This window comes from Bos indicus x Bos taurus, chromosome 23 (genome assembly GCF_003369695.1).
Source record: "Bos indicus x Bos taurus breed Angus x Brahman F1 hybrid chromosome 23, Bos_hybrid_MaternalHap_v2.0, whole genome shotgun sequence".
Classification (NCBI taxonomy): Eukaryota; Metazoa; Chordata; class Mammalia; order Artiodactyla; family Bovidae; genus Bos; species Bos indicus x Bos taurus.
Genome location: NC_040098.1, coordinates 3,880,966 through 3,894,513, shown reverse-complemented (window position 1 = coordinate 3,894,513; position 13,548 = coordinate 3,880,966). Strand labels below are relative to the sequence as shown.

Genomic DNA, 13,548 nt, shown 5'->3' with positions numbered 1-13,548 from the left:
GTTCCCTTTTGCCGTGTCTCCTCTGTCAGTTTCTTACTTTGTTATTTTTCTGTTTTGGCTTTCCTTGGCACTGTCTGTCCCTGTATATTCTAGAAGCAACACAGACACATAAGCTGTTGTGATTTTGCTTGAGAGCATATTGAATCTTCAGGTTAATTTGGGGAGAATTGGTACAGTATTATTTCTTCTGGTGCATGTTTATATGTCTCTCTGTTATTTAGGTTTTCTCCAGTTAGGTTTTATAGTTTTTTTCTGGAGTCTTACATATCCTTTGTTAAATTTATTTTGTTACTAGTTTTAATCCTGTTATGAATAGTTCAGTTCAGTTCAGTTGCTCAGTCATGTCCGACTCTTTGCGACGCCATCGACGGCAGCATGCCAGGCCTCCCCCTCCATCACCAACTCCCGGAACGTACTCAAACTCATGTCCCTTGAGTTGGTGATGCCATCCAACCGTCTCATCTTCTGTCATCCCCTTCTCCTCCCAACTTCAGTCTTTCCCAGCATCAGGGTCTTTTCTAGTGAGTTAGTTCTTCGCATCAGGTGGCCAAAGTATTGGAGTTTCAGCCTTAGCATCAGTCCTTCCAATGAATATTCAGGACTGATTTCCTTTAGGATGGACTGGTTGGATCTTCTTGCAGTCCAAGGGACTCTCAAGAGTCTTCTCCAACACCACAGTTCAAAAGCATCAATTCTTTGGTGCTCTGCTTTCTTTAGTCCCAACTCTCACATCCATACGTGACTACTGGAAAAACCATAGCTTTGACTACAAGGACCTTTGTTGGCAAAGTAATGTCTCTGCTTTTTAAAATGCTATGTGGGTTGATCATAGCTTTTGTTCCAAGGAGCAAACGTCTTTTAATTTCATGGCTGCAGTCACCATCTGCAGTGATTTTGGAGCCCCCCAAAATAAAGTCTGTCACTGTTTCCATTGTTTCCATCTATTTGCCATGAAGTGATGGGACCGGATGCCATGATTTTAGTTTTCTGATTGTGAGTTTTAAGCCAACGTTTTCGCTCTCCTTTTTCACTTTCATCAAGAGACTCTTTAGTTCTTCTCTTTCAGCCGTAAAGGTGGTGTCATATGCTTATCTGAGGTTATTGCTATTTCTCCTGGTAATCTTGATTCCAGCTTGTGCTTCATTCAGTCCAGCATTTCACATGATGTACTCTCCATGTAAGTTAAATAAGCAGGGTAACAATATACAGCCTTTTCATACTCCTTTCCCGATTTGGAACCAGTCTATTGTTCCATATATAGTTCTAACTGTTGCTTCTTGACCTGCATACAGATTTCTCAGGAGGCAGGTCAGGTGATCTGGTATTCCCATCTCCTGAAGAATTTTCCAGTTTGTTGTGATCCACATAGTCAAGGGCTTTGGTGTAATCAGTAAAGCAGAAGTAGATTTTTTTCTTAATCTATCTTGCTTTTTCAGTGATCCAACGGATGTTATAAATGATAGTTTTTAAAAAAAAATCCATTTTTAAGCTTAGCTGTTGGCAGATAGAAATATAATTAGTTTTTCTGTATATGACATTGTATCTAGAAACCTTGCTTAATTAGGTAAATAGGTCTAATAATTTATTTGTGGATTCTTTGAATTTTCTAAGGATTCTACTCATATAATCTATAAATAAAGCCAGTTTTGTTTTTTGTTTTCCAGTTCTTACACTTTTCTTTTGGTTTTACCAGTCTGGTTTCCATTCATGGAGCCTTGTTTCCTTGTGTGTTTGTTTTCTCTGTGTGCTAGAGATTGATTGGAGGAGTGTATTGAGCCTTAGGAGAATTGTATCTTTGTTGGGAAAGGTTTTTATTTACTCCTTTCATTAGTCTGTGGGTACAGCTGGTCAGGATACTGTTTATTTCCATCCAGAATCTGAGATCCCTGGATGCTGCGCTGCAGATCCCTACCAAGACTGATTAGCTTCCGGTGCCCCCTCCTCACTCCTCCTGAGTTCAAGAGAGGAGAGACAGTCTACCTGTTGTGGCAGAGTTGCTTTGAAGTTGCTTCACCAGAATTAGCCAAAATAAAAGCCTCTCTTTTCTCATACCTTTTTTTTTTGGCCTTGCCGTGAGGTTTGCGGGATCTCAGTTCCCTGACCAGGGGTTGAACGCGAGGCCATGGCAGGGAAAGCGCTGCGTCTTTACCACTAGGCCACCCGTCTGATAGTCTCTTTTTGTCTCTGCCACTTTGTCCAATCACTTTTTACACTTTCTCATTCATGCAGATATCATTATCCTTGTCTTTTATAATCTTCACATAGTTGTTATCTATGTACTTAATGAATCTTTTTGTTTTTGCTCATGAAGTGATGTTTTACTGTTTGCCTTGTTATAAAATACAGTGTGCTTGGTACAGTATTTGCAAATGTGTTTGCAAAAATCCTTTGAGGCATGCTGCGGATGTACTTTGCTCAGAGAGGATTTGAGTTTGCTTCTGTCAGATGTCTGGGGCCTTTGAATCAGGGGTGACCTTAAAACAAGTTCAACGCTTGGGATTTCTCTAATGACCTGCAGCGTTAGAGCAGGAGCATCTCTTATTAATGATATCCCACTTAAAGAGGGCCCAACTCTATGTACTAATCTTCTGTGCCTTAAAGAAGATGCTTTAAAATTTTCTATCAGTGTATTTTCTTTGATTTCTGTGAGAAGCTGATCTGAATATGATGGTTTGCTTTACTTAAACATCACATTGTACTGTACTTTAACCAAACACCTGTTCTGGGCATTAGGCTTTTAAAAATTATTATAAATAGCATTGTGATGAAAGAAAATTTCCCAATTTGTGTATTTGTTCTCTGATTAATTCTAGAAGTGAAATTGTTAGCGTCAGTGTACTTTAATGCTTATTTATGTGTATTGTCAAAGTACTGTATGCAAGGATTGTTCCAACCCTGTGGATTTTAACATTTTCCATTTTAATAGGTAGAAAATAATATCCCATTATTATTTTAATTTACTTTCATTATTTTCAGTTATATGAATCTTGGCTTTGTTTTACTTTTGCATTATTAGTATTTATGCCCTACTACCTTGGGGTTTATTGACAGTAACTGAGATGTCACATGATACAAAAATTTCCCACAGTTTATCATTTATAATTCGTCTTCATCTGTAGATCTTTTCTTTTTCTGTAAAGAAGTTTACGATTTTTATCTCATCATATCTATCAGTATTTTTTTTCAAAGCCATAATTAGAGATAATAGACTGTAGTTGTTCTTACAAATACTAGTGTTTTATTTAAATTTGAAATTGTTTTCTGTAGCTAGAAAATTCCACTCTTAGTTCAAATAGGTATTTTAATAAATTAACATAACTCCACATTGAGGTAATGTTCATTTTTTTGTCTGTATTACCTTAATTTTTATTATAATTTCTTTTGTTTCATATTATAATACTTTCTGTTTCTCTGCTACTATTCTTTTGGTATGTGTCCTCAGAAATTGGCAGAGTAGAAATTTGAAAGTAAATTGAATTTAAATTTTCTTCCGTATTTTGGCTTCATTGATGATTATAAAATCACCTAGTAATTGTATTAGGAATGATTTGAGATATCAGGGTTTTGAGAGTTTTAAAACAGTATAGAATCTTCGCTAGAACAGGAAGTACTTTATTGAAACTGAATGCAGAGTTTTAATTTTTAAATGACATATGTTTCCTTCTAGATAAGTGATGAAGAAAAGACTGTCCGAGAACAGGATATTATTGCTTCATCATCCACTTTTGGTGGGGCTCAGTTGGATCCGGAGTCAGTCTATAAGGTAGGTGCACTTTTAAAGCACTTCCGAGGTTCCATGGTGCTTAACTGATGCATTTGTACAGCCTCTGGGGCGCAGCCTCACCCCTCCTACTTGGAGGTTGGTTTTACCTGCTGCTCTGCTCAAGGCTGCGCTGCAGCAACTCCGGGCCCTGCCTGGGTACTGAACTGCTTGCAGGCAAGCTCTCCTCCCTGTGTGCAGTCTTGCCTCTCACATGCAGGGTGGTGGCGGGGGATGCATTTGTCATGGGGCAGTAGCTCTAAAGAGCCCCCAGGGTCCCCACCCCTCAGCGGTGTTCTGGACCTGGCAAGCGTCATGACATGTACTGAAGGCTCAGTCTCACGAGAAAAGAGCCTGAGCTGGAGCCACCTGTTCAGACTTCCTGCTCCAGTCCTTCTTGGGATTATGGAAATAAACCCTCTTCCCGCCTCTTTGTGTCCTGTGTCACCCACACGGAGCTGGGTCATTGCTGCTTTCTGTGGCTGCAGGACTGCCATGTGGGTCCACATTGTTGCCTCAACCAAGCGGTGAATGGTTTCAGGGCAGGAACTGTATGCTAGATGTAGAAATGTGTAAACTAACCAGAAACTTTCTGCAAAAACACATGATCTGATTATTATGTGGTGTCATTGAATACACTGAAGAATTACGGCCATATAATTTAACTCTTCCATAAAACCTGAGCCAATAGGTTATATGGGGGTTCTTTTCTTTTTTTTTTTTTTAACCTAATTTTTTACCTCATTTTTAAGAAGTAGAAAAACTGTTGAAGAGTAAGGATGACTTTTTTCAACTTATTAATACTGTTATCATAATCTGCTCATCTCTTAAAATTTTATGGTAGTTTATAAGACTTTAAAGAAATGTAAGTAGAATAGGAAAACAATAGAATGGGAAAGACTAGAGATCTCTTCAAGAAAATTAAAGATACCAAGGGAACATTTCATGCAAAGATGAGCTCAATAAAGGACAGAAATGATATGGACCTGACAGAAGCAGAAGATATTAAGAAGAGGTGGCAAGAATACACAGAAGAATTGTACAAAAAAGATCTTCAAGCTGATTTTAGAAAAGGTAGAGGAACCAGAGATTAAATTGCCAACATCTGCTGGATCATCAAAAAAGCAAGAGAGTTCCAGAAAAACATCTATTTCTGCTTTATTGACTATGCCAAAGCCTTTGACTGTGTGGATCACTATAAACTGTCGAAAATTCTGAAAGAGATGGGAATACCATACCACCTGACCTGCCTCTTGAGAAACCTGTATGAAGGTCAGGAAGCAACAGTTAGAACTGGACATGGAACAACAGACTGTTTCCAAATAGGAAAAGGAGTACATCAAGGCTGTATATTGTCACCCTGCTTATTTAACTTATATACAGAGTACATCATGAGAAATGCTGGGCTGGAAGAAGCACAGGCTGGAATCAAGATTGTCAGGAGAAATATCAGTAACCTCAGATATGCAGATGACACCACCCTTATGGCAGAAAGTGAAGAGGAACTAAAGAGCCTCTTGATGAAGGTGAAAGTGGAGAGTGAAAAAGTTGGCTTAAAGCTCAACATTCAGAAAACTAAGATCATGGCATCTGGTCACGTCACTTCATGGCAAATAGATGGGGAAACAGTGAGAGACTTTATTTTTTGGGCTCCAAAATCACTGCAGATGGTGACTGCAGCCATGAAATTAAAAGCTGCTTACTCCTTGGAAGAAAAGTAATGACCAACCTAGATAGCATATTGAAAAGCAGAGACATTACTTTGCCAACAAAGGTCATGTATGGACCTGAGAGTTGGACTGTGAAGAAAGCCGAGTGCCGAAGAATTGATGCTTTTGAACTGTGGTGTTGGAGAAGACTCTTGAGAGTCCCTTGGACTGCAAGGAGGTCCAACCAGTCCATCCTAAAGGAGATCAGCCCTGGGTGTTCATTGGAAGGTCTGATGCTGAAGCTGAAACTCCAATACTTTGGCCACCTGGTGCGAAGTGCTGACTCATTTGAAAAGACCCTGATGATGGGAAAGATTGAGGGCAGGAGGAGAAGGGGACGACAGAGGATGTGATGGTTGGATGGCATCACCGATTCAATGGACATGAGTTTGGGTGGGCTCTGGGAGTTGATGATGGACAGGGAGGCCTGGTGTGCTGGGATTCATGGGGTTGCAAAGAGTCGGATATGACTGAGCAACTGAACTGAACTGAACTGAAGTAGAATAGTATTCAGTTTTAAAAAAATGTTTACTGGCAAATACTTATTTTAAAGGCAAAGCTGGACATTTATTATTATTTCCATTTCTTAGTATTGAGATTAACTTTTCTAATATATTCCTGTGGAGAAAGAGTGGAAACATAGATGAAGAAATTTGGAACCATTTTACTTACTAGCAATTTTTAGCACTGAGCATACTGTATATACATTGGATTCTACTTGATGCAGAAAATATGTTGTATGAGGGCAGTGCGATGTACCTAGAGGGCTTGAGCTTAGAGTTTGAAATTCTAGTGATTATAATTTATAAATTGATAAGAATAGAAATAATCCATTCTAACTTGGCTTATTCATTTTTGAAAGATCTACTCTGAAGCAAAACCTTTTTTGGCCTGCCACTCCTTCCTAATGCTGTTGTTTACTCACAAGGAGTGCAAATTGATCTTGCTTTTCTGTTTGTTTGTTTGTTTTTGATCTGCTGGCACTGATAACTTTTTCAAAGGAGGCATTTTGTTTAGATTCCCTAGTGATGAAGTTTTAGGATAATTTTGTAATGACAGGTACTGACTTATTTTCCATGTTTCACTCTGAATTCAGATCCCTTTTGCTGAAGCTTTGGATTTATTCCGAGGGAGGAAAGTCTATTTGGAAAATGGCTTTGCTTATGTACCACACAAGGATATTGTCGCGATCATCCTGAATGAGTTTAGAACCAAACTGTCCAAGGCTTTGGCTGTAAGTATTTAGTTTCCATATTCACTTCATTTCCATATGTTCATGTTTGTAATTACATACTCTTGATAGATTTGTTCTGTACTTCTTAAGAAGTAATGTAATTATTATAATGATATTGAGATTGCTTCTGTTATTTATAGAACTCTTAGGTTTTAATTTTTTTAAGAATTCGTTTTATTGAAGTTGATTTACAGTGTTCTGTTAATTTTGCTCTTCAGCAAAGTGACTCAGTTATGCATATATATATTCTTTGTTATGTTCTTTTCCATGGTAGTTGATCACAGGATATTGACTGTAGTTCCCTCTGCTATACAGTAAGGACTTGATATTTGTCTATTCTGTATGTAATAGTGTGTGTCTGATAATCCCAAGCTCCCGATCCATCCCTCCTCCTTGGCGATCACAAGTCTGTTCTCTATATCTGGGAGTCTGTTTCTGTTTCGTTTGTTGTTCTTCAGTCGCTCAGTAGTGTCCAACGCTTTGCAACCCTGTGGACTGCAGCATGCCAGGCTGCCCTGTCCTTTACTATCTCCCGAACTTTGCTCAAATTAATTTCCATTGAGTTGGTGATGCCATTCAACCATCTCGTCCTCCGTTGTCCCCTTCTCCTCCTGCCCTCAGTCTTTGCCAGCATCAGGGTCTTTTCCAGTGAGTCAGCTCTTTGCATCAGGTGACAAAAATTTTGGAGCTTCAGCATCAGTCCTTCCAATGAATACTCAGGGTTGATTTCCTTTAGGATTGACTGATTTGATCTCCTTGCAGTCCAAGGGACTCTCAAGAGTCTCCTTCAGCATCACAGTTCAAAAGCATCAGTTCTTCAGTGCTCAGCCTTCTTTATGGTTCAACCCTCACATCCATACATCCCTACTGGAAAAATCATAGCTATGACTATACGGACCTTTGTTGGCAAAGTGATGTCTCTGCTTTTTAATATGTTGTCTAAGTTTGTCATAGCTTTTCTTCCAAGGAGCAAGCGTCTTTTAATTTCATGGCTGCAGTCACTGTCTGCAGTGATTTTGGAGCCCAAGAAAATAATGTTTGTCACTGTTTCCATTGTTTCCCCATCTATTTACCATGAAATGGTAGGACTGGATGCCATGATCTTCGTTTTTTGAATGTTGAGTTTAAAGGCAGCTTTTTCACTCTCCTCTTTCTCTTAATCAAGATGTTCTATGGATCCTCTTCACTTTCTGCCATAAGGGTGGTATCATCTGTATAGCTGAGGTTATTCATATTTCTCCTGGCAATCTTGATTCCAGCTTGTGATTCATCCAACCCAGCATTTCACTTGATATACACTGCATAAAGGTGAAATATGCAGAGCGACAATATACAGTCTTGGTGTACTTCTTTCCCAGTTTTGAAACAGTCAGTTTTTCCATGTTTGGTTCTACCTATTGCTTCTGCATACAGACTTTTCAGGAGGCAGGTGAGGTCATCTAGTAGTCCTATCTCTTTAAGAATTTTTCACAGTTTGTTGTGATCCATACACTCAAAGGCTTTAGCATAGTCAATGAGGCAGAAGTAGATGTTTTTCTGGAATTCTCTTGCTTTTTCTATGATTTAACAGAGGTTGGCAATTTGATCTCTTGTTCCTCTGCCTTTTCTAAATCCAGCTTGAACGTCTGGAAGTGCTCTGTTCACATACTGTTGAAGCCTAGCTTGAAGGATTTTGAGCATTACTTTGCTAGCATGTGAAATGGGTGCAATTGTGTGGTAGTTTGAACATTCTTTGGCTTTGATATAGATAAGTTCATTTGTGTTATATTTTATTTTATTTATTTTTTTTTAAGTTTTATAGTTTTTATTTATTTAAAAAAATTTTTTTTAAATTTTATTTTATTTTTAAACTTTACAATATCGTATTGTTTTGCCAAATACCGAAAAGAATCTGCCACAGGTATACATGTGTTCCCCATCCTGAACTCTCCTCCCTCCTCCCTCCCCATACCATCCCTCTGGGTCGTCTCAGTGCACCAGCCCCAAGCATCCAGTATCGTGCATCGAACTTGGACTGGCGACTCGTTTCATACATGATAGTGTACATGTTTCAATGCCATTCTCCCAAATCTTCCCACCCTCTCCCTCTCCCGCAGAGTCCATAAGATTGTTCTATACATCAGTGTCTCTTTTGCTGTCTCATATACAGGGTTATTGTTACCATCTTTCTAAATTCCACATATATGTGTTAGTATACTGTATTGGTGTTTTTCTTTCTGGCTTACTTCACTCAGTATAATAGGCTCCAGTTTCATCCATCTCATTAGAACTGATTCAAATGAATTCTTTTTTTTTTTTTTTTTTAAATTTTATTTTATTTTTAAACTTTACATAATTGTATTAATTTTGCCAAATATCAAAATGAATCCGCCACAGGTATACATGTGTTCCCCATCCTGAACCCTCCTCCCTCCTCCCTCCCCATACCCTCCCTCTGGGTTGTCCCAGTGCACTAGCCCCTAGCATCCAGTATCATGCATCGAACCTGGACTGGCGACTTGTTTGATACATGATATTATACATGTTTCAATGCCATTCTCCCAAATCTCCCCACCCTCTCCCTCTCCCACAGAGTCCATAAGACTGATGTATACATCAGTGTCTCTTTTGCTGTCTCGTACACAGGGTTATTGTTACCATCTTTCTAAATTCCATATAAATGCGTTAGTATACTGTATTGGTGTTTTTCTTTCTGGCTTACTTCACTCTGTATAATAGGCTCCAGTTTCATCCACCTCATTAGAACTGATTCAAATGAATTCTTTTTAATGGCTGAGTAATACTTCATTGTGTATATGTACCACAGCTTTCTTATCCATTCCTCTTCTGATGGGCATCTAGGTTGCTTCCATGTCCTGGCTATTATAAACAGTGCTGCGATGAACATTGGGGTACACATGTCTCTTTCCCTTCTGGTTTCCTCAGTGTGTATGCCCAGCAGTGGGATTGCTGGATCATAAGGCAGTTCTATTTCCAGTTTTTTAAGAAATCTCCACACTGTTCTCCATAGTGGCTGTACTAGTTTGCATTCCCACCAACAGTGTAAGAGGATTCCCTTTTCTCCACACCCTCTCCAGCATTTATTGCTTGTAGACTTTTGGATCACAGCCATTCTGACTGGCGTGAAATGGTACCTCATAGTGGTTTTGATTTGCATTTCTCTGATAATGAGTGATGTTGAGCAGCTTTTCATGTGTTTGTTAGCCATCTGTATGTCTTCTTTGGAGAAATGTCTATTTAGTTCTTTGGCCCATTTTTTGATTGGGTCATTTATTGAGGCATAGGAGTTGCTTGTATATTTTGGAGATTAGTTGTTTGTCAGTTGCTTCATTTGCTATTATTTTCTCCCATTCTGAAGGCTGCCTTTTCACCTTGCTAATAGTTTCCTTTGATGTGCAGAAACTTTTAAGGTTAATTAGGTCCTATTTGTTTATTTTTGCTTTTATTTCCAATATTCTGGGAGGTGGGTCATAGAGGATCCTGCTGTGATATATGTCAGAGAGTGTTTTGCCTATGTTCTCCTCTAGGAGTTTTATAGTTTCTGGTCTTACGTTTAGATCTTTAATCCATGTTGAGTTTATTTTTGTGTACGGTGTTAGAAAGTGTTCTAGTTTCATCCTTTTACAAGTGGTTGACCAGTTTTCCCAGCACCACTTGTTAAAGAGATTGTCTTTAATCCATTGTATATTCTTGCCTCCTTTGTCAAAGATAAGGTGTCCATATGTGTGTGGATTAATCTCTGGGCTTTCTGTTTTGTTCCATTGATCTATATTCTGTCTTTGTGCCAGTACCATACTGTCTTGATGACTGTGGCTTTGTAGTAGGGCCTGAAGTCAGGCAGGTTGATTCCTCCAGTTCCATTCTTCTTTCTCAAGATAGCTTTGGCTATTCGAGGTTTTCTGTGTTTCCATAAAAATTGTGAAATTATTTGTTTTAGCTCTGTGAAGAATACCCTTGGTAGCTTGATAGGGATTACATTGAATCTATAAATTGCTTTGGGTAGTATACCCATTTTCACTATATTGATTCTTCCAATCCGTGAACATGGTATATTTCTCCATCTATTAGTGTCCTCTTTGATTTCTTTCAGCAGTGTTTTATAGTTTTCTATATATAGGTCTTTGGTTTCTTTAGGTAGATATATTCCTAAGTATTTTATTCTTTCCGTTGCAATGGTGAATGGAATTGTTTCCTTAATTTCTCTTTCTGTTTTCTCAGTATTAGTGTATAGGAATGCAAGGGATTTCTGTGTGTTGATTTTATATCCTGCAACTTTACTATAATCATTGATTAGTTTTAGTAATTTTCTGGTGGAGTCTTTAGGGTTTTCTATGTAGAGGATCATGTCATCTGCAAATAGTGAGAGTTTTACTTCTTCTTTTCCAATTTGGATTCCTTTTATTTCTTTTTGTGCTCTGATTGCTGTGGCCAAAACTTCCAAAACTATGTTGAATAGTAATGGTGAAAGTGGGCACTCTTGTCTTGTTCCTGACTTTGGAGGAAATGCTTTCAATTTTTCACCATTGAGGATAATGTTTGCTGTGGGTTTGTCATATATAGCTTTTCTTATGTTGAGGTATGTTCCTTCTGTTCCTGCATTTTGGAGAGTTTTTATCATAAATGGATGTTGAATTTTGTCAAAGGCTTTCTCTGCATCTATTGAGATAATCATATGGTTTTTATTTTTCAATTTGTTAATATGGTGTATTACATTGATTGATTTGTGGATATTGAAGGATCCTTGCATCCCTGGGATCAAGCCCACTTGGTCATGGTGTATGATCTTTTTAATGTGTTGTTGGATTCTGATTGCTAGAATTTTGTTAAGGATTTTTGCATCTATGTTCATCAGTGATATTGGCCTGTAGTTTTCTTTTTTTGTGGGATCTTTGTCAGGTTTTGGTATTAGGGTGATGGTGGCCTCATAGAATGAGTTTGGAAGTTTACCTTCCTCTTCAATTTTTTGGAAGAGTTTGAGCAGGATAGGTGTTAGCTCTTCTCTAAATTTTTGGTAGAATTCAGCTGTGAAGCCGTCTGGACCTGGACTTTTGTTTGCTGGAAGATTTTTGATTACAGTTTGAATTTCCGTGCTTGTGATGGGTCTGTTAAGATTTTCTATTTCTTCCTGGTCCAGTTTTGGAAAGTTGTACTTTTCTAAGAATTTGTCCATTTCTTCCACGTTGTCCATTTTATTGGCATATAATTGTTGATCGTAGTCTCTTATGATCCGTTGTATTTCTATGTTGTCTGTTGTGATCTCTCCATTTTCGTTTCTAATTTTGTTGATTTGATTTTTCTCCCTTTGTTTCTTGATGAGTCTGGCTAATGGTTTGTCAATTTTATTTATCCTTTCAAAGAACCAGCTTTTGGCTTTGTTGATTTTTGCTATGGTCTCTTTTGTTTCTTTTGCATTTATTTCTGCCCTAATTTTTAAGATTTCTTTCCTTCTGCTAACCCTGGGGTTCTTCATTTCTTCCTTTTCTAGTTGCTTTAGGTGTAGAGTTAGGTTATTTATTTGACTTTTTTCTTGTTTCTTGAGGTGTGCCTGTATTGCTATGAACTTTCCCCTTAGGACTGCTTTTACTGTGTCCCACAGGTTTTGGGTTGTTGTGTTTTCATTTTCAGTAGTTTCTATGCAAATTTTGATTTCTTTTTTGATTTCTTCTATGATTTGTTGGTTATTCAGCAGCGTGTTGTTCAGCCTCCATATGTTGGAATTTTTAATAGTTTTTCTCCTGTAATTGAGATCTAATCTTACTGCATTGTGGTCAGAAAAGATGCTTGGAATGATTTCTATTTTTTTGAATTTACCAAGTCTAGATTTATGGCCCAGGATGTGATCTATCCTGGAGAAGGTTCCATGTGCGCTTGAGAAAAAGGTGAAATTCATTGTTGTGGGATGAAATGTCCTATAGATATCAATTAGGTCTAACTGGTCTATTGTATCGTTTAAAGTTTGTGTTTCCTTGTTAATTTTCTGTTTAGTTGATCTATCCATAGGTGTGAGTGGGGTATTAAAGTCTCCCACTATTATTGTGTTATTGTTAATTTCTCCTTTCATACTTGTTAGCATTTGTCTTACATACTGCGGTGCTCCCGTGTTGGGTGCATATATATTTATAATTGTTATATCATCTTCTTGGATTGATCCTTTGATCATTATGTAGTGACCATCTTTGTCTCTTTTCACAGCCTTTGTTTTAAAGTCTATTTTATCTGATATGAGTATTGCTACTCCTGCTTTCTTTTGGTCCCTATTTGCATAGAAAATCTTTTTCCAGCCCTTCACTTTCAGTCTGTATGTGTCCCCTATTTTGAGGTGGGTTTCTTGTAGACAACATATGTAGGGGTCTTGTTTTTGTATCCATTCAGCCAGTCTTTGTCTTTTGGTTGGGGCATTCAACCCATTTACGTTTAAGGTAATTACTGATAAGTATGATCCCGTTGCCATTTACTTTATTGTCTTGGGTTTGAATTTATACACCGTTTTTGTGTTTCCTGTCTAGAGAATATCCTTTAGCATTTGTTGGAGAGCTGGTTTGGTGGTGCTGAATTCTCTCAGCTTTTGCTTGTCTGTAAAGCTTTTGATTTCTCCCTCATATTTGAATGAGATCCTTGCTGGGTACAATAATCTGGGCTGTAGGTTATTTTCTTTCATCACTTTAAGTATGTCTTGCCATTCCCTCCTGGCTTGAGGAGTTTCTATTGAGAAGTCAGCTGTTATCCTTATGGGAATTCCCTTGTGTGTTATTTGTTGTTTTTCCCTGCTGCTTTTAATATTTGTTCTTTGTGTTTGATCTTTGTTAATTTGATTAATATATGTCTTGGGGTGTTTCGCCTTGGGT

General features: G+C 38.0%; 1 protein-coding gene across 1 annotated transcript in view; it reads left to right on the top strand.

Moving 5' to 3' along the window:
* PRIM2 (DNA primase subunit 2) overlaps positions 1 to 13,548 on the top strand; it is a 332,549-nt gene that overhangs the window by 64,421 nt on the left and 254,580 nt on the right. The window contains exons 6-7 of the mRNA XM_027524206.1: positions 3,668 to 3,763; positions 6,566 to 6,703. Of these exons, the coding sequence (XP_027380007.1) occupies positions 3,668 to 3,763; positions 6,566 to 6,703 (234 nt within the window). The remainder of the gene's footprint in view (positions 1 to 3,667; positions 3,764 to 6,565; positions 6,704 to 13,548) is intronic.